This window comes from Montipora capricornis, chromosome 3, assembly GCF_036669925.1.
Source record: "Montipora capricornis isolate CH-2021 chromosome 3, ASM3666992v2, whole genome shotgun sequence".
Taxonomy (NCBI): Eukaryota; Metazoa; Cnidaria; class Anthozoa; order Scleractinia; family Acroporidae; genus Montipora; species Montipora capricornis.
In genome coordinates this window covers 74,513,949-74,535,004 of record NC_090885.1, presented here as the reverse complement: position 1 = coordinate 74,535,004, position 21,056 = coordinate 74,513,949, and the positions used below count along the sequence as shown (strand labels likewise).

At 39.2% G+C, this 21,056-nt stretch overlaps 1 protein-coding gene across 5 annotated transcripts in view; it reads right to left on the bottom strand.

The window, feature by feature from the left end:
* Window positions 1–3: 3 nt before the first annotated feature.
* Window positions 4–21,056, bottom strand: part of LOC138044087 (uncharacterized) — a 35,765-nt gene continuing 14,712 nt past the window's right edge. For 4 of the 5 annotated variants that reach the window (XM_068890717.1, XM_068890716.1, XM_068890715.1 and 1 more), the window contains 21 exons: window positions 19,921–20,055; window positions 19,387–19,602; window positions 18,851–18,994; window positions 17,082–17,219; window positions 16,370–16,471; window positions 16,146–16,252; window positions 15,174–15,353; window positions 14,325–14,399; window positions 13,883–13,998; window positions 13,426–13,612; window positions 12,318–12,386; window positions 11,693–11,841; window positions 10,732–10,846; window positions 8,610–8,760; window positions 6,903–7,029; window positions 5,861–5,918; window positions 5,662–5,750; window positions 4,921–5,041; window positions 3,258–3,299; window positions 2,042–2,150; window positions 4–1,232 (listed from right to left, as the gene is read on the bottom strand). In XM_068890717.1, coding sequence (XP_068746818.1) covers window positions 1,141–1,232; window positions 2,042–2,150; window positions 3,258–3,299; window positions 4,921–5,041; window positions 5,662–5,750; window positions 5,861–5,918; window positions 6,903–7,029; window positions 8,610–8,760; window positions 10,732–10,846; window positions 11,693–11,841; window positions 12,318–12,386; window positions 13,426–13,612; window positions 13,883–13,998; window positions 14,325–14,399; window positions 15,174–15,353; window positions 16,146–16,252; window positions 16,370–16,471; window positions 17,082–17,219; window positions 18,851–18,994; window positions 19,387–19,602; window positions 19,921–20,055 — 2,522 coding nt within the window. In that variant the 3' untranslated portion in view covers window positions 4–1,140. Of the gene's footprint in view, window positions 1,233–2,041; window positions 2,151–3,257; window positions 3,300–4,920; window positions 5,042–5,661; window positions 5,751–5,860; window positions 5,919–6,902; window positions 7,030–8,609; window positions 8,761–10,731; window positions 10,847–11,692; window positions 11,842–12,317; window positions 12,387–13,425; window positions 13,613–13,882; window positions 13,999–14,324; window positions 14,400–15,173; window positions 15,354–16,145; window positions 16,253–16,369; window positions 16,472–17,081; window positions 17,220–18,850; window positions 18,995–19,386; window positions 19,603–19,920; window positions 20,056–21,056 lie in introns of those variants that run through there. The other variant, XR_011131390.1, reaches the window with a different exon arrangement.

The following is a 21,056-nucleotide window of genomic DNA, read 5'->3' as shown; positions in this document are numbered from 1 at the left end:
TTTGTCTCTCTCATAATTATATTTTACAAATTATACATTACTTCATCTCTTGTACTATGTTACATTTGCAAAAAGCGTTGCCCACATTGCTGTAAAAATTCACCTTGCGTTCCCTTTAGTTTCTGTTTCGACTGATATACCACCGTGGCCGCCGTGATCAAACCCCTATTCATTACATTTCCAAAGACACCAAACTATGCAATACCCTTTTCATATTCAGTACCGATTTGTTCTCTGCGCCCTTCAACATCAATTGCCTTATGCCAAAGTTGCTTCGTTTGTTAACGGCCATTCCTCTACCTAGGCCCTGGACACATTGATTTCTGCGTACAAGTATACTTGAAAGCAAGGGCAGCTGTAGTGTCAACTATTACTGGCTATACATTACTATATTTTACGTTGAATATCGCGTTCCAGGTTGTTCAATGGCGAGTACATACTGGGTGCAATAAAAAAAGTTGCTATGGAAACACAGGGGGTGGAGTAATTTTGACGATTATATAGTAAAGAAAAATATGTATGAACTTGCAATTGCTGGTGCATTTCGTGTTTTTATGGTGTTTGAGAGTTCTCAAATTGCACAAGCCTACGTCAGACTCGTGCAAGTTTGAGAACTTTCGAAACATCGCGAGTGACCATAAATCACGAAACTCATTCCCGTTCACGCGATTCCCTATACTTACACATTACTACTACCTTACGGTCAATTCACTGGTTGTGTCGCAAGGCGTTGAGAAGGGATTTCTTCTCTTCATCGGTATTTAGTCCGTCCTTTGTTGCAATTGATCGTTCAATGGATTTGGTGTTATTAAGTCTGATAGAGCTTGAGACGATTATTTGGTTTCCTACAATTATAACCTGAGCTTAAGTCAGCCGACAGTAACTAGTCTAACTATAGCAACAAATAGACCAACAAGAGTTGGAAGCAATCAGTTACAATTTATTCTAAGCGCGGGAAAATGCGGCGCGTGCAATCCGTAATTATGTTTCGTTTCTTGTTTTATGTAAAAGGGCGCAAAATGTCAAGACAATTATCACCGAAGCAACTGCATTGCTGTAAGTTTATTTGTTATCATCATCTGTAATCGTTTGTATGGCATGCACTACGTGCATCCTCAGTTTTGGTATTCAAACGAATTTTTAAAGCTTGGTTGTTTCCAGCGGGTTGATGCTGAATACGTTCGGCTTACTTTGGCGATGCTTGACGTAGCTTTCTCCCCTGCTGAGTGAGTCTGAAAATAAATGAAATGCGAAAATTCAAAATGGGTGTTGGCAACATGATCAACTATCTCAGAGTATCTTCGATAGTCATACAAAACAAAGTAATCAAAAAGACACAAATTAACTGATTTAAACCAGTTTTTCCCGATAAGAGGCACCTTTCTTGCGAAAGTTAACGTGATAAAACCAAAAAGTCTCTTCCATGAACTCGGATTGTACGTAAAAATAAAAAAGAGGGACGAAAGTGGTTGGAGCCAATATGAGAGTTTCCAGTGAACAGAGGTTGCCAAAATGAAAACGCATTTAATGAAGTCGATGGATGTAATCGAGGCTACAGCATCCATCTTTTTTCCCCTTTACTGAAAAGGCTGGTTGCAGGATTCGTAAATGGAGCAGCCATATTGGATTATTGAAATTTTGCATAAAAATAGAGTTCAATTCCCGGAGGATTAGTTTGGTACACCATCATGGCCGCCATTCGTTTGTTTTGGAACACCAACATGGCCGCCGTGACGTCATTTGAAAACGCTCTATATATGGTTTTCACTTGACGTCACAGCAGCCATGTAAGTGCACAGAGCAATGGAGAAAAAAGTCTTACGGAATTTGTCCCTTCTTTAAAAACATGTTTCAACAGAATCTTCTGTCATCTTCGATTCGTTTCTGCTACTATCCAGACGAATGTCTCTATTATAATGCAAAACATGAGCCATAATTTGCTATTGTTTTGCGCACCAAAATGGCTGTCTCATCACGTGATTGAAAACCATCTATTAGGCGCTAGGGTGTTTAAAAGGGTTTAACATTGAATGCAATTTACCAAGGAGGGAAAGTTGTGTATTTCTAGAAGTATCAGACTGCTTTTTATCACGGGGTGACAGCAGTATCCTCTCGTGTCTTCTTAATGATCTTATCAAACTCTCCTTGACCTGAAGTAAAGAAAAATCAATCGGTATTAAATTTTAAGTCCTCGTGTGAATTTTTTTCAAGATCCGAAAAATCCATAGAAGACAAAACTTGAAAAACGTGTTTGAAAAATGAATTTGAGGCAAAAATCGGCTGGGAAAAACATGAATTCCTTTTATAAAGTTTTACTTTCAATACTAATGCTGCGCGTTTCTTGAGTTTATTTCACATAAACGTCGTGAAAGGTTTGCTAGAAAATGTTGCACCAAAACTTCAAATTTAGCGGGCATTACTGCAGACTACGGCCCTCTAACTTAGCCAACCATAGGTTCCATGTAACAAAATGAAGTAGAAAATGAAACTCAAAACATTCTACCCTTAATTCCATGATCAAATACAAAAGAGCTTCTCTGATTTTCATTGGATGCCTTGTACCAAATTGATAATGGCCCGCCCAGCAAGCGTTTCCGTTGAGGAACATGCAAGAATTTCGATGTTCTGGCTGCGTGAAAAGTGGGGCGAGGGTCGCCCCATTTTTCGCTGGGCTAAACATCGTAAATTCAAGGAAACGCTTAATTTCCAAGGTAGATTCCTCAATCACAAATCAGTATCAAGTCAGAATGCTTTATTCTTCTCGTTATTGTAATTGATTTTCTTTTCATGTGGATGCTTTTGCAATATTGTACTGTCAATGCTGAACTGTACAATTGACCACGAGGGTCAAAGTCCAGTTTTAATTTTTCACAGTCCAGTTTTAATTTTGTGAGTCGTCACCAGTTCTCTCACAGGTCACAGGTCACTGCTTTACCAATACAGAAAGTATCCTAAACTACGATGGCGCAGGAGGGTCACAGTCCAGTTTTAATTTTGCACAGTCCACTTTTAATTTTGTGAGTCGTCACCAGTTCTCTCACAGGTCACAGGTCATTGTTTTACCAGTACAGAAAGTATCCTAAAAATTCATAAAAGCTGACCTTAGGCCTAAAAGCTTTTGTTTAGGCCTAATTCTTGTGACCTGTGAGAGAACTGGTGACGACTCACAAAATTAAAACTGGACTATGAAAAATTAAAACTGGACTTTGACCCTCGTGGGCCATGAAGGGTGATCTCATCGAAAACACGAGAAATACCTGTGCATCCAAAAGACCATGCAAGATACAAAAAAGCAGACCCTGTAGGTGATGGAGAACACCAAGTTAGCCCACGAAATTAAACTACTAATCAATTTCCTGCATGAGCTACATTGTAGGTGAAGCGGTTAGGCACTCGTACGCAATCCAATCTACTGTGGACTTTCCTGGTTCTCATCTCAGGAGAAACAACAAATGATCGGGCTTGATGGAGAATATATCAAAATCATTCTGAGGATATGAAATGATTTTTAGAATTAAGGATTTTCCAGTGAATAAACGAACTTGAGCCGAAAGAACCTTGAAAAAATATCCAGGCTTAAAAGAGACTCGAATCCTGACCGCGCCATCACGTCGCTGTGCACTGCTTCCAAGCCGTCGGGGAGCTAAAGAGAATTTTGAGCTGTGTAATGACGTCTTCAAAGTGGTAAAAATCTAAAGAAATCGTTGACAGGGACGATAAGCCTTAATTGAAGTGATTCAAACCAGAATCCTAAATAGTACAGGTTCCAAAAGTGTTAAAACTGGTTTGAGCCTGTTTATAACCTCCGTGTCACGTGAAATAACTCATACCCTTCGAGAAAAGAATTAGGGGCACATTCTCATGTGTCATGAATTTGCCAGGCAACGGAATGTACAGTGATTTGAAGTCCATTTTAATCTATTCAAATAAAGGAGCAGGGATGGCGCAGTGGTGAGAGCACTCGCCTCCCACCAATGTGGCCGAGGTTCGATTCTCGGACCAGACGCCATAAGTGGGTTGAGTTTGTGTTGGTTCTCTTCTCTGATTCGAGGGTTTTTCTCCGGGTTCTGGTTTTCCCCCCTCGGCAAAAACCAGCATACAGCCGATTCCAGCTGGCTGTAAGCTGTGCTCTCCAAGGTCACACATGGACCGTATAGCGGCTGCCAGAGGCGCCATTGTATGCTTTCGGTTCGACCTTGTTGAGCTGCGTCGTTGCTGTACTTTGCGACGGCGATTAGCAGCGACAATTATTATTATTATTATTATTAAAACGTGCCATCCCAATTTTGTATTATTCATAATAATATACATGAAAAAAATTACTCGATTCTGACTGGCTGAGAGCAGTGCAGTTCAAGTGAAACGGTACAATAAGTGTAATACACAAGTGCAAAAAGTGTAATACCAGTGCAAATTACCACATCGAACTCCTGGATTATGATTGTCTAATAAACAATGGGGTTTTTGTCAGAACAAATAAAAACTTTTGTTTTCAAATCAAGCGCGCGCCCTGGATGGCACAATTTATGGCGCAATGCGTGCGTTTCTTCTGTTTAACCATCTCGAAGTTTTTCATGTATATTATTAATAAGTAATCACATGACTTTTTCTCGTGCAATTTGGAATAAATAAGCACGTCACTTAGAATTGTTTTTCAAAGACTACAAATTGCACTCACCCTACGGGCTCATGCAACTTTGGTCGTCTTAGAAAATATTTACTCGTGCTTAAATATTCTAAATTGCACTCCACATCATGTGATTACCTATACTTACACTTTATTATATACCTATGGCTCGTAAAATTTTGAGAACTTTCAAAACATCACTCTTGCCTATAAGTCACGAAATGCACGAGCAAGTTCATATGATTTTCTGTACTTATCCGTGTTGACCGCACATTGGTACTGAGTTTTTTTACCTGTGTCGAGTTGAGGATGATGAACAGATAAAGCAGGACCTCACTAAACTGGACAATAAACCCAAGTAACCAAGTCACTCCTAATAAGGGGAGAAGTGCAGCAACGCTTTTAAGTCCTTTCCTGTGAAGTGTTGGGTCAAACAGAAATGTAAATGCAAGCGACAATAAATGATGATGATTATGAGGATAAAACCAAGGCAAGAACCCATGAGTGGGAGCGAATTATTGTTCTTTATTCCCGTTACGGCGTTTTCACAGACCGATTTATTTTTAGATTAAATTTCCCGCGAATTATACTCCCGTGGGAACCTGATGACCAATCACAAGAAACTAGGTAGTCTAAAAATATATCGGTCTGTAAAAATACCATGACATAGGAAATTGTTCGCTCCTACTCACGGGCTCCTGACCGAGGGTAGTCGATCGATTGAATCCTCGTTTCTTAGTTGATGACACGAAATGACATTAGCAGACACGTCGACTGTAAAAATTTAATCATATCATTGGAAAAGTCCTCTAATCAGAGTATTAACATTGACTGATCCTATTGCTTTTGTTTTCATCTTCACTGTTGTTTTTATCCTTCACTACTACAAAGACGAAGATGTTTCTGGTGATCGATGGTTGTTATGACGACAAACAATGTGGTGAACACTGCGATGATGACAATGGCGATTAATGTTTCCGCTTTCTTTTCTGCATAACGCCCCTTACTTGCGTGACATAACGAAGCACACTTACTTGGCCAGTTGTACTCTGTTCGACTGAAACTTGATCGATATCTTGGTAAATATCACTCTTAACAGGATTAGAAAGATTAACACATTTATCTGAAAAGACGAGTAGGCATAATATTAAGGCCAGGTAGTATACCCTTAATTTTGGTTATTCCATACCAAAGCTACAACAAATCTATCAATAAGCAATCAGTAGAGCTTACCAAGAGAAGTGCAAGTATCGGTCCTTTGTACAACCATTCGCCATCATGAAGCCAACACCTTATCAATTAAAAGCATGGATTTAAAAATGGGGAAAAAATGTCTGTTTCTTTCCTACACACACACACACCACACACTATACAATCAGAAAGACAGAAAAACTTCCTAGACTATAGGATAGTCTGCACGCTTAATCAAATGCGGTCTCACTTTCTCTGGGCCTCCCACGTATTCGTTTTTAGGGGAGTCGTATTTCACCTCTTCCTCACAGGGAGGAGGACAAATACTTAACCACAATACCTCCCCGCAGGGAGGAGGAGAAAAGCGTGGGAGGCTTCTTTTTCTCAGCATGACAGCAATCTCGGATACATACGTGAGACGCATGCGCAGTGCTATTGTGTCTTGGGTTTAATAGGGTCCATTGGGTCCATTGCTTCTGTTAGATCTTCTTTTTTGTGTCCATTGCTTTGTGACCCAATCACGAGGAGCGTCGAAATAGATGCGCAAGAACGATGACGACGGCTGTGGGAACACCACAAAACAACGGGCGCGTAATGAGCAAAAAACACTCTGAACGCCCTGCACGTGAATTACGCATTTTGGCTCATTTCTTTGCCGTCCTCGTCCTGACAACGACGTGAATTGACCAAATGAGGTTGTGTAGAGGACATAGAATCCAACGATACATTTTTAATGTTCTTCCCAAACAACCGCGCCGTTCATACATATTTCATTCCTGCAATGTTGATACATACTTTCCGTTCGCAATGACTTGGGTAATTGTAAAATTACTACAAAACATGAAATAATATTTTCAGGTATCGTGCTCGTAGTCGTCGGCCTTGCGCAAACATTCTACTAAGATCATGTCTCATTTGTGTGAATGTCGTGTTTCACTTCCAAAAACCGATGCCCGGTAGTCTGTGCTTAAAAAGCGTGACTTATCTTCACTTCTAAACATAATGACGCTTTCCGATTTAGAATAACGACTTCACCAACATTGCAGAGCATTTCGTAATTCTAAAATTACATCAAGGAACCAACCTGTAACGTATTATTTCGGCAAAAAATGTTAGTGATCCGCATGTGACCTTTTTGTAATACGTTTTATCCATGTCGTAAGTCTGTGGTCTTACTGCTGCTATCAGCCCCACGATAATAACTGGCAGGCCTGGAAAGTTCAAAAGGAAGTCAATTTGATATGTTGTGGGCGACACCTTTTTCTCATACCGAATCAGTTTCCGGTACTTTTGTTAGATCAGTGCCGAGTGATTTACACACGGATTAACGCCTCCCCTCGGTTAATCTTTAAGTTAGTGGAGACAGTGCTTCGGATTCCCGATCCCAGGATCACTAGCTCGAAAACGCAAGCCTCCACCTATGAAGTATGCGTGCCCATGAACTCTCTATCGTATCACGAGCCTCTGTTGTCATCGTATTCTCATTAGTTCACTTAAGAATACGATAACCCTCCGTTTTCAAAAGTCTACAGTCTGGAGTGCGTTTCTGAAAAATCTTTGTCTTCGGTGACCGGAAAAGCCGTCAGTATTCTTGTGGACGGGAGGCAAAACGGAGGGAAAAAATCTCCGTTTCGAAACTATAATTACCGTGAACGGATGGCCCACATTCCATCGCAGATTGAGAGTTCTGGGTACTGAACGTCTGCCTTCTATTTAATATTATACTCTTGAGCCCCAGAGTCAACCTTTTCCCGAGTAAAGTTAAGGGTAAACAAAGATATAGTATTAGTTGTGGTTGCACACACCTTGGGTTTGGGGCATCTGACCGGAGGGTAAATGGCTTGGGTTTTGTTCAGCTCAGGTAGCATGTTACCCTTGGGGATGCGGTTACACAGTAAAAGAATTCCCTCAGGGTAAAATAATAGGATATAATAAATATAATTAGGGATATTCGTGTATTATCTACGTTCTGCCTTATTATTGGCCAAGCCACCTCAGGGAGCAGATAAACCGTACTTTTTAGTTTAGGAACTGTCATTGGAAGTTCTTTTGTTCTTTCTGATGTATCCATGGAAATAACCCTAGGACAGTTTCGGTCGAAGTAAAGCGGATACACTTTGGGGCAAACGCTATTTACCCACGCATAAAAGGACTAGTGTAATCACAACTATTGCTATGACTGTGCTATTGTTTTACGTCATATAGCCCCAAAAACACGCATCACGCCGGAATTTTTTTCAGTGGTGTGGCAGCTCTCGTAACCTGCCATTGTTTGCTATTGTAAGCAGTTTCTATCGTTTTTAAGTTTAAGTCATTGTTCCAATTGTTTAGTGTTTTGTTTTTGGCTTGGGTAGCGAGCCAATCACTTTATACGTTGCGACAGCTGCCACATCATGCTTTTTTTTTTCGCGTTTCGCCGTAGAAATATGACACTTTTCGCGGGAAAAAGCCGTTCTTAAAACAAGCGTGCTCAAAGAATAGAGTGTCTTCGCTCATGTGACCTGCAGCAATATTTCCACACTAAAACAAAAGGAAGAATTTGCATAAAAATGGAGTTTAATTCCCAAAAGGATATTTCACACCTTCAACATGGCCGCTATTTCTTTGTTTCACTCCTCCAATATGGACGCCGTGACGTCATGTGGAAACACTCTATAAGTGTCAATGGAGGCTCCGTTTGATTGGCTCACGCATTTACCTAGTATAAGTCGGTCTCCAGACAGCAGTGCGTCCTAAACATGCACAATAAGTTTCGAAAAGACATTATTTTCTTATCATTTTGTTGTCTTACCCCATCCAATGATCATATACGTGATGTAGAGCTTGCGAACCGAAAACACTTTGACCAGTTTCATGTAAAGATGAATTCCTTCCACCAACATCCAAGTGAAAATCGCAAGGTGTGTTAAGTGTTGAATGACCGCCATGGCCGAGCATAGTTTCTAAAATGAAAACAACTATTAATTTGTCTAAGTTTATCTCACGTTTACTCAAATTTTGGCGGGCTCCAGTGCCCAGGTCAACATATACGTGTCTTTAAACAAATATCAAACGTTATTGTATTGTCTGTAAAACTATATAAAAATTCTGTGCGATTCAGTTTAATTCTTTATTCACACTATCCAAAACATTTACACACAATTTTTATTATAAATAATAAAAAAAAGGAAAAGAAAAATGATACTAGGCCATAATATGGACAGTTAATAGATGTGCAGTGTCCTCAGGAGCAGATAACAAAGCAACTGGATAACAAAATAAAATTCGATTGACACCAGCTCGCAAGCAGCTTCCGCAACTGAAAGCGCCGACTGCATAGTTCATCATTTTTTGCATCAGGACTGGACCATTTGATAGCGTTTGTCGTGCCCGGATTCGCCAAAGCGGTTACTTAGGATTTGGTTCGTGCTGAAGGCGAGTGCGTGGAGCACTATCGTTAAGAAGACATGGTAACCCATCCATACGAACAATTTTGGTTTGACCTATGACGTCGTCATGCGACCGTCCTTCCGTACGTCCGTACGTATGTTCACCCCTCTATGTATGCCAATGTGACCAGTGTCACGTGACCATATCGCGGGTTCAAGTTGTATTGTACATAATTGCTTTTTATGGACTGTTCAAAATGACAGCAGTTTAAAGCGAGTTTAGAACGGCAGCTGGAAAATAACATCGAGGAATTGAGCTTAGTGACGAAGATAAATATATATGCATTTGCGTGCGAGCCATTTTGCGCACATGTTTTTTAAATACCACGAACTACTTAATAATAATAATAATAATAATAATAATAATAATAATAATAATAATAATAATTATAATAATAATAATATGTGATCTGCTAATCGCCCTTTCTCGCAGTCGGAGACTGAATTACTAAGGGCGCAGCTGAACGAGGTCGGGCCGAAGGAGCTGTGCTGCCGGCTAGGCGCTCGGCCCCTGAACACGACACATGTATGACCTCGGAGCACAGCACCACAGCCTGATGGAGTAGGCCGGGAGTCGATTTTGAGGAGGGAGGAAAACCGAAGTACCCGGAGAAAAACCCTCGGAGTCAGATTGAGATCGACTGAAACTCAGCCCACATACGACCCGAGGCCAGAGTTGAACCTGGGTCACAGAGGTGGGAGGCACGGTTGATGACCACTAAACCACCCTGACTCCACTTCGTGGCAGTCTTTTTCGTGTTAAAAATTGCGCTACATCATCAAATTCACCTCTCATAAAATGAAAACTTCATATTTTGGACTACATATTTTTGTCCATCGAAGTCCGAAGGGTCATTAATTATGCAAAACACAATCGCCTTTGGTTGTCGTCATGGAGAAATGACAGGTGTTGACATATGTAACTATAAAAATTCTAAAAAATTGACGGATTCTTCTTTTTGAGCCAAATTTGGTGGAATTATTGCTTAGCTAAATTTAAAAACTTCTTCTTCACCTTTTTGTACCAGAACAATACCTTAGCGAAGTTTTGAAGTTACCGTTATCTTTCCTTGGTTTTTTGTCCTTGGTTTTTATGCTGAATTTTTTTACTGAAAAGTTTATTTTATACTCTTTAAAATGAAATATTCTAAGCCACATTACTATAAATAATATTATTAATTTCATAGGTCTTTGAGGACTGAAAGCAAATGAGATAAATAACCAAGGAGCTCCGGTTTTAGGCTTGGCTAAATCTATATATTACCCGCTGTACATGGTGTTCATAGGAAACTCAAGGATCCGTCATTGTTGATATTTCATTTCGGTCCTTCAGCTGACTTTTTGTCTGGAAAAACTAGTGCTAAACTCCTCCTTACCCCGGCATGCACAGGGACTGGAACCCACTATGAAGAACACACGCGACTAAAACTCCATTATATTAGTAGGAAACAACTGGAAGCACAGAAGAATCAAATCCATACTCACTGGTGTGCGTTTCCTGTTTGTGAAGATAAATGTGTCGAGAATCATCACAATGTAAATCAACAGCAAGGCAACCAAGAGATTCTTATGTACAAATATCCTCTCTGAGTTCTTGATTCTGCGATGTTAAAGAATCAATCAATTAATCAATCAATCAATCAATCAATCAATCAAGCAATCAACCAACCGATCCATCGACAAAGCAAATAGCCAATCAGGAAGTCAGTAAGTCACTGACGCCACCTATTGTTCTTAAAGAGCCAATCAGAGCCTTTTTACTGATCTTTTGTTCTTTCGACAAGCGCTTTTGAATACCGTAACATATACGTAGTTAAAACCAGATATCTTCTCGATTTGGAAATATTAAAATTATCAGTGATTTGACATGCAAACGAGCCCAATGCCAGGAAAATTGAAGGAGCGTGGTATAAGGCATAGACTGGATTCTTCCTTAACCTCCTGTAAGATAGTTCAAAATGTCCTGTATACAAATACTCTATATGTTACATCCTTTTTCCACTTATAAATAAATTATTTTATAACCACTTTGCGATTTGGTACAACTCGCTCTATACAGAAAAAAAAAAATGAAGCACTGGCCGGAGGGGAAGAAAAAACAGGTCGTCCAGCTCAGCCCTAGTCTCCCGCGCAGACAATCTTTTGGCTCGTCACCTAAACTATTCTCCCCAACGAACGAGGAAAGCTTGCATGACGAACCAAAATAATTCTGCCCTCGATCGCAAAAAAAATTCTCATTGCACTAATGCTCTTAATGATAAAAGTTTCCAATTTGCAAATTACATAAGTTCAATTCAGGATTTAATTAAAATCGAAAAATACATATTCGAAATATTTCTCAATTGAATGAATTTTTTAATAGTTTTCTGTTATTGCGTTCTGCGTTTTTAGCCTGTTGATTAGAAAGAACAGCTATTTGCGTTTAATTTTTCAAATCTATGCACACCTCAAACACGAGAGAATGATCAATGACAATAAAACAGCAGCGATGGAAATGCTACTGAGCACCAGTTCTAAGTAGTTTTGAATCATGGCCTTTCGCTCTTCCTTTTTGTCGCGTACTTCCTTGGTACGTATCCTCAAGGAACCATTTGCCTAAAAACGGAATCATTTAAATCAGATTAATCATTGGAATGTCTTTTCATTCTTTCGAACTGTTTTTTGCGATTGTTTTAGCTCTTACATAATTGCGATGATCTACAACTCTCGCGATCGTGTATCGCAATCTCTGCACTTCAAATGTATGAACATTTCATACTATTCTATATCATTCTATTAGCACTCTTGATAATTTGACTCAGTCGCGAAGGTCGCGGACACGACCCTGGCCGGACAAACACTCAGGGTCTTAAAATAACTGTGGAGAAAGTGCTATAACAAGCCGGTCTATAACATGAGTGGTTGAGTTGGAAAGAATCTTCTAAATGGACTACTCATCGCTGGAACAAAATGAATAACTAACTACACACGGCAGTCAAATTGACGCTGAAATGGTAAACCTAAACTTAGTCTGTACATTAAAATAATGTGTTCTCAAATAAGTTGGAACAGGTGGGATTAATTTCACTTACGTCAAATTCTAACCAGGAACAAATATTGCTTTGTTGAGCCTGACTATCGAAAACGTAGCTGTTATTTTCCTGTAAAGAGCAGAAATACATGTGAGCAAAAGATTACGACTTTTATGCTCAGGGAAAATGGATAACACTCCTAAGATCTTGCCAATACAAAGCCGTTCCTGCGACCAATTATTTTCGCATTTAATTGCCGTGGACTCCCATGCGCACTATATCTTACCTGACGATACGCGTGTCCCAATTTAGCTTAAAACCTCTTTTCCAAAGTGATATAAGGAGATGAGCTTTTATAAATTATTTGAAAATAGAGATTTTTCTTTGGAGGGGGCGGGGAAGTGGACAATAGAAGTAAATTTATTTAAAAGTTAATACAATCTTGTTTCAATGAGAAGAGTTTCGGAGAAGTAGGGGCAGCTGAAAGTATTTGGTCATCCAGATGGTTAAGGTCATTTCTATCAGAAACGAAGCACTATTTTTTTCTTAAAAAACCATATTCTTAGACTTCGTCTAAGCAGCAACCATATTTTGTAAATTTGTATGATTCTAAATACGCAAATATAAGTATAATTAAGTTGACAGTTACTTGTGAAAATATCATTCATTTGTTCGTGGCTAGTCTTATGAAGCTCGTTTCACCCCGACCCTGAAGGGACTCATCAGAGACCTTTCTGCTTGGCAAACTCGTTAAGAGTTAAAATGATATAATTGCACGTAATATAAAGGGGATCGTCGTTTTCGTTGTTTGTCAAAAATGATCATCTTTAAGAACTGTATAACCGATGAGGTTTTCTCATCATTTAGCCTTAGTCAGAAGAAAGAGTTAAAATAGGTCCATTGATTCTTAAATCGCAAAAAAACGTTAGTGCAAATCTAAACAACCTGCAAGGTAAGATCACTTTCATAAAAGCCCACCACCTTTACATTCTTTTATATTTATCTTTCTTAGACCTACCTTTCTCATTTTGGAACAAATATTCCTTTGAAAATATCCGTCGTAGCGAAGCTAGAAAGGCTTGTTAGCATTAAAACAGAAGAATATTTTATTTGGCAGCCATCGTAAAAGAGGTCTATGTGCAGTAGGAATGCTTAATCCTAAACTTACCACACCAGTCTCGTTCATAATTTTAAGAGAAGTGGAATCACTGGCATCACCGACTCTTGCGGGAAATAGCTGATTATAGTTAATCTTTAAGTTCACCACAGGACGACTCCAAAATTGGGTAATGCCAGGCCTGGAGATTTCTTCGTATTCATCTTTGTTCCCGGCAACTGGAAAATAGCGTATGCGGCTACAATACCAACAGCAACAAGACAAAACACAAGTGAGCTCCTTGTGGTGGATGTCCGACTTGCTTGCAAAACAAGTGGGGAACAATGGGCGGGAAACCTTTTTGTTTCTTTTTGGCTGCTTGGAGTTAATAAACACTACTTTTCCAATCGCCTTCAGCGGGTGTAAGCAGTCAGAGGCTTAGAAAAACACTTTTCAATTCATACAAGCCAACGTGTGGCAGTACCCTACAACGGGAAGGAAGGTCCCCTCCCTTCCCCTCGATACATACCGAGGCCTGGTCCTTAATGTTTTAATAAGGCAAAATTCAAAAGTGCGCGTCCAATTTGGCGCCTGGCAAGAAAAGTGTTTAACATCCTTGAAGAATGACTGACGCTGATAGTTGCTCTATAGAAAAAGAATAACAACAAAAAAATTAACAAAAGAACAGAACTTCTTAATATTTGGGAAGGAAATGGCAGATCGAAAACAAAGGAAGAAAAACAATTACACTAAGCTCATAAAACAGCGATCTATACAACCTCTTCATCTGTACTTGAAGACAGTGACTACAGATGAAGTAGAGGTAAGGTGAATGAAACGGGGAGAGACGTTTATTGCCAACGTTGTTCACGGAATGCGATGCACTCCAGAATCCTTTTTTTTTTATTTTTAATTTGTTATATTGTGCTGCGTATGTTTCTAGCAGAATGGGAGTATATTAGTTTTCATACCACTTCCTCTGAACAGAAAGAGTCAGGGCGGGGATTGAAGTTGTCTTCATTTAAGTCTGCATGGGTCATCATTATCTGGAAATAAAGAACCCTTACATAAATTAACATTTCAGTAGCAACGCTGACAAATTTTGACGTGCGTGAAGAGGTGCTTTTGGATAAAAAGCTTTCGTTATCAGTATGGATGTATTTTAAACGGGTCACCTCGCAGCTCTTACAAGGTCTCACCTGATTGGAGACCACCCTTAAGGTTTAACAAAAGAACAAATAACAGAAACAATGGACCCTAGGCCTAAAACAAAAGGGCCATTGTTTCTGTTATTTGTTCTTTTGTTAAACCTCAAGGGTGGTCTCCAATCAGGTGAGACCTTGTAGGAGCTGCGAGGCTACCGTTTTAAACATTGACAAGGTTCACAACCTGGAACCCGACAAACAAGACCGAACCATTCAGCTGATTATAACTATTATTTCAGTACAGATCTTTTGAACCATGTTTCCTCTCTCTTAATTTAACCTTAGACGGCTTATGATAACGTGACTAACCCTAACACTGTACTTACCTTATTGTTGAAAATACCGCCATTGAAGTAGCAAATGCTTAGATTTAAAGGGACACTTCGTGTTGGATGTGAAAACTGGACGTGCGTCGAACTTTGCCAGATTTAAAAAAATAATAAAAAAAACCATTCATGCTTTGGACTGAAACTACCGATGAAGGCCGTCTTTTTCATAGTTACAGCTTTCGGCTTTATGTTACCATTCCAATTAGCCAGAAAATCGCTTTTATGGCGTCTTAATTTAAAGCAAGCAATTTCTTTTCTACTGGTATAATATATTGCATTTACTCACTTGAGAGAAATTATATGTTTGTTCATCATTTTGCGGGCTGACTGGGGTTAGAATATGCTTTCCGATATTAAACAGCTTCCTAACATAATTAAAGAGCAGCCCCGGGTTGGTAAAGTTTAGAGCCTCGCTTGTCAGTTCATCTGCGACTTCCAACAGGTTTGATAAGTTCACGAAAGACAACTGCAAAAAATGACCGAGATAGTAATGGTGTTAGAGAAATGTGACCATGATAAGAATAAAATTTAAATCGAATTTCAAGTATACTTAAGAACTAAACGGGGGTAACACTGGAAGTTCAAATTTAAGAAATGTAATTTAATGCAAAACAAATGAATTTAAACGTAGGAATGTGGAATAATCAGAATAATACGAAAGAATTTAAAACTACTATGCAATCGGCCAGTTTCGTATTCTCACAGCTGGACTGGATCTAGCATGAAATGGAGGCTAATGCGGGCAAATTAATTTATTTGCATTTGAAAAGATTTGCCCGCATTAGCCTCCATTTCATGCTAGATCCAGTCCAGCCGTGAGAATTCGAAATGGTCTATTACTTGCAAGGGCCCCACCTTGGCGCATGCTTTTGTATTCGATGTACGCTGAGCATGCACAGTAAGTACTTGTAAAACGTCTCGCTCAGTCTAGCTAAGTGAGCAATGAGGTCAAAGGCGCATTTTCACGGCATGCTTGCACAAAATGTTGCGGCTATCTCCACTTGAAGGGATTTACACTTCGCAAAGATAGGAAAGACTGGAAAATTCGTGGCAGCGTTGCGAGCTATCGCTAAACCTAGATCCAACTTCTGCAAATAAATGATCATGATGATAAAGGCAAGGTAAGTTACACTTAGCAGGCACCTCTTCGCGCAGTTAACCACGATTTGTTAATGTAAGGCCGGTATATAATGCACGAACAACATAAAGGTACTGAAGCGCAGAAGGTAATTGAAATATAACGAAAACATATCTTTACTTTGGAATGAAATTGCTGAAGAAGAACTTTTTTTTCACATCCACAGGTTACTTTGTGTTTCCATTCTAATGAGCCAGAAAAGTCTTCGCATAGACTGCTAAATTCTCCTGAAAAGAAAATAATTTCACAGTATCAGTTGATGGTGATGCATATGATGACGAAAAAAAAACATTTGGTCATGAACGAAACGAGAAGAGATAAAGTCGGGTACGCAGTGATCTTACCTCCAAGAGCTGGATCTACTTCAAAACACTTTCTACGAACAATTGTTTCTGAGGCAGTTCTGTTCCAACTTAGATTAAATTGAACGTGCGATGGACAGTAATCTGGGAAGTAAATCAGTTCTACAAGTTAGTAGCTCTTCCTCGGGCTTGCTCAATGCCATTAAAAGACTTAGGAACGCCCGCTTTATAAATCGTGACCATGAGGGCAAGTGAAATTGTTTAACTTTTATTTCCAACTGGTGAGGGTGGCTATAAATCCATTCCTGAGAATTGTTTTAACTTTGCAGAGAATTTTATATTAGCCTGCTAGTCACTTCCCTGCAATAAAAATTGGGGATCACTGAGTTACTTTTTAAGATATGAACAATTAAAGACAAAATATGGCATAGCTTTAGATGGCTCTTTTGTTTCCAAGGTAACCTATTACATCACAAGAGCATCTTTCAAGTAAAGCTATGATCCTCGCAGTTATGGACGCAATTTGAGCACATGCGTAGAGAAGCCTGAAAATTTCAGGATTTCAACGATTCAATGATTGGTGTTTCAAGTGGCACCATGACATTGTGTTAACGTGAAACAGTGTTGTATAGTGAATCGTTCTAATAAAACATATACTCAGAATTGTTGAAACTGGCGGTGAGCCACCTTAATGTTTTTGTACCCTTGAAAACAATCTTTAATTTCAGCCAAGTTGTAACATGATGCAACTTACACTGATCGCAGTCCTTTTCATCAGAGATATCATCGCAGTCATTTCGTTTATTGCATCTGTCATTCTGAGATCTGATTTCATCTCCGCTGTCACAGAGGAATAACTCCTCGTCGGAAAGAAGCTTTAACTCTCGGATTCCTAATGAAAAATCAAAGAGGATAAAAATGAAGCATGTGGAATTTGAATCTCAACCAAGATTTAGTTAAAACAACAGACAGAGCTAGCGCACTATTATACTTGCGATATTCAATACTAGGGTCGGGTCTTACCTCACTGACCGTTCTCGACTAGCTGAAACAGCGATAGACCAAACAACGAAAAACAATGGGTTTTGTATGATAAAATACTATAATATTCAACAAATAGATTGTTCTCTCGATTTGCATCGCGTCTGTGATCGAAGAGGGGTGACACAGCCAATCGAAACAGACCTACGTCACCTCATTCGGACCAATTGGGTGAGGGATGAGAAATTAGACACTATGAAACCAAGGAATAGAGGTGTGAAACAACAACTACCACTATTATCGATCTAAAGATACTAAAGCTAAAATTAGTAGAAGTTCTGGACTTGCCTCCCAGTAAATCAATTACCGGGAACTGATGTCATGTATGCGAAACTGATGCCCCGCTCTAACCTCGACTGACAGAGGCGGTTGCCATTGTGTGCCAGACAGAATACAAACACTACTGTTTGTGAATCACTTAAAGTGCCCCTGTGGCCAAAAAATCAATTCGTATTTTTCTTTGGATTTCAAAACTATGTCAACAAAACATTAAGTGACCCACGTTTTAAGCCTTGATTTCAAAAAGACACCTCCTTATTTTAACTGTAATTTTCCTATTTAATGGTCCGCCATTACTAACATTATGTTCTTGAGAGAGCTGGATCAAGGAGAAAATGACGTCAAAGGCTCACTAGTTTAAGAATGCAATACGTGTGTACGCCGCAGAATTAATATGCAGCACGAGGGTTTTGGGCTTTCAGACTTTTAAACTCACGCTTTGCATATATAATAAGCTGCGTTTACACGCTGAAATTTTAAGCTAGTGAGCCTCTGACGTCACTTTTCCCTGGATCCAACCGTCTGAGGTCCAATCGGTCAGTCTCAATGTGAGTAATGGCGGACCGTGAAATCCCAAACGTACACTGAAATGAAACGGACTTTGGATAAAAATCAAAGCTCAAAGTGTTAAGCAAATACACTTTCAAAATCTGAAGGAAAAAAGGAAGTGTTTTTTTTTATCACAGGGGCACTTTAAGTTGGCGAGGTATTGGTTTTTATTTTTATTTTCATCTGTCTTATCTCTACACCAAGTCAAAGCCAAACTTAGTCTTCAATGTTTTTCCATGAACTCAATGCAAGGACTAGCAACTTCGTGCATGGATCATTGGGAAAAAATCCTCTCAATTCGTTAACTATATATATATATATATAACAATTATTCCATGAGCGAGCGTTGGATATGAGATGATAGATAGCCAACGAGGCGCGTAGCGCCGACTTGACTATAATCATCTCATATCCAAAAAGCGAGAGTGGAATAATTGTTTTATTAAAAACGCCCCCAAAATATAGAAAACTAGACTACAATAAGAATAAAAAGGCCCAAAAAATCACGCATATCCTTGCCGTGTTTGTAGATCATGGTATAATGGCTCATAACCCATGATGGCTTAGCCAATCAAAACTCTCGAATTGCATTATCCAATGATCCAGTTTTTAATAATATACATTATTTGCAAAGACGAAATTCATGAAACAAACCAGAGAAAGCGCCTGTACAGCGGATGTTGTCTACAGACAAGTAGCATCCAGCCTTCACCCTTTCATGCGAGGAACAGAAAAAGTCGACTCCATTTTCTTTCCAACTGTAACCATCATGCAGTGTTTGGTTCTTCCAACGACACGCTACAAAGATTGAATGCATTTAAAATTAAGCCATGCTGCAGATATTGCATTTCAGCACATTGGTTAGCTTATCACAGCTTATCACAGGTCAAAACGGGTGTGACGTAAATTTTGCCAGGAAAACAAACATGGCTGAACTTTAATCACTTTGCATGCAATGAGAGATGTGTGTCAATGTTGTTTATTTTAGTGTTTTGTTTGTGCATGCTACTAGCGCAACACAAAAGGTTTGGAACAAGCATATTTCTTGGAATTACAGAGTACAAAAACTCACATATGGAAAGAAACATAACTTCATTAGGGATGAAAATTTTGAAGGTCAAATGAACGTTGCTGCAATTGTAAGAGAAGATGGATTCTCTGCCAACCAGTCAATCGGTTTGTCTGCTTACCTTTACAAACTTGTTTCTGTGAATTTAAAAAATCAACGATGTTGCAGTTTGGCTGGCTGCACTGTTCAATACGTTGTTCTGTTGTTGAGGTTACAAACGTCATTGTTTTGGTACATGAAATCAGTCCTTTGATGCATCTGCACTCAATACAGTCACCAACGGACCACGTGACTCCATCAAAGTAGCAATTGGTCTCCTCATCGGAACACATAAAAGCTAAGAAATACATATAAAGAAAAATACATTGTAACTTGCTCATCAAACTGATGCCCTTCAGTGACCTTCGAGGTGTGCCAAGCAGTTTTTTCAAATTTCTATTTTCCGCAAAATGTTGGCTTTATTGCTCCCATCGCAGCGCTGTGTTTGGCTAACTTTTATCCCGTTTGTCGGTTTCTCTTTTCAGCGAAGCGAAAACTGTCGCACAATACATGACTGGAGGCAGTAAAAAGAGGAATCGTTGTTTGAAAGTTGAAATTCAGAGTTTGCATATTTATAAAAAGGCTAGGCATAGTTGTTTCAATTACTTCAACATACTTGTATTGCAAAAGTTGTTTTCCAGAAGGCAGTTTGGATGACTTGCATCACACATGTCGTTTCTTGCTGCAAGCTGAAGGCCACCGGGACACACAGATACATTCCAACGCATCTGATTCGCAAGCTGTGGAAGAGCTAGAGACACGAAACAAATCAAAGATTAATAATGGTAACTGAACTGAGTGGAGTGCAATTATTACATCCATTTAGAAATCACACAATTACTTACGCTAAAGTACAGAATTTTAGTCAGTACCATTATTTTGCCACGCAATGGTTTTCTTTGTCTTTCATTTTCTTGCTATTTGATTGGTTACTTTAAACAAGCCTTGAAATCTGATTGGTTGTTTTTTTTAGTGTTCCTTTCTCATTGGCTGGGGAAATGGTGCGATCTAGGGCAAAAAAAGTGCGATTTGGGAACAAATTGCACTGCTGAGAGCCAATCAGGTTGCAAGGATCACCAGTGATTTCTAAATGGAAGTAATAAACACTTTCATACTACTTAAGATAACAAACTTCGAAGCCCGAGTCAAGCATTGGAGGACAGACGCTACAGTTTTATCTCGTATACCCTCTGTGCGCCTTGCCCTCGCTTTGAATCGCGATCATCTTTGAAAACTATAGAGATACCAATACTGCTAAGGTCTTTTCATTCTTCTCTGTAAGTCACTTTGATTCCCTAAACGGATTCTATTTTCTTTTTCCTGTTTAGTTTACGTTAAGATTCCAGAGCATCCACTTATGAACATTTATCCTGAAAAAAAAGCAAAGTATGAAAAATTCAGGCTATTGCTGGACTTGAACCCATGAACCTTTGCGATACCGGTGCATTGTTCTTCCAACTGAGATTCCAGTTGATTCAGTAATGGTTCAATAGGCCTTATTCACGATAGCCGCCATATTGGTTTTCAAATTGTCATGCAAATTAGCCATGTGTTATGCTGGGGGGCAAACATTGGAAAAAAGGCAAATTGCGGAAAATTGGCTCGTCGAAATATTGAAATAACATTGCTTAAAGTACATTTTAGAATTTAGAGTTAAGTACATTTTATAATAATTTTATATCTTTTGATTGCCTTTGACATTTTGACTTTCTACTTCGTTATCTGCTCATTTGTCACTAAAAAAACATTGAA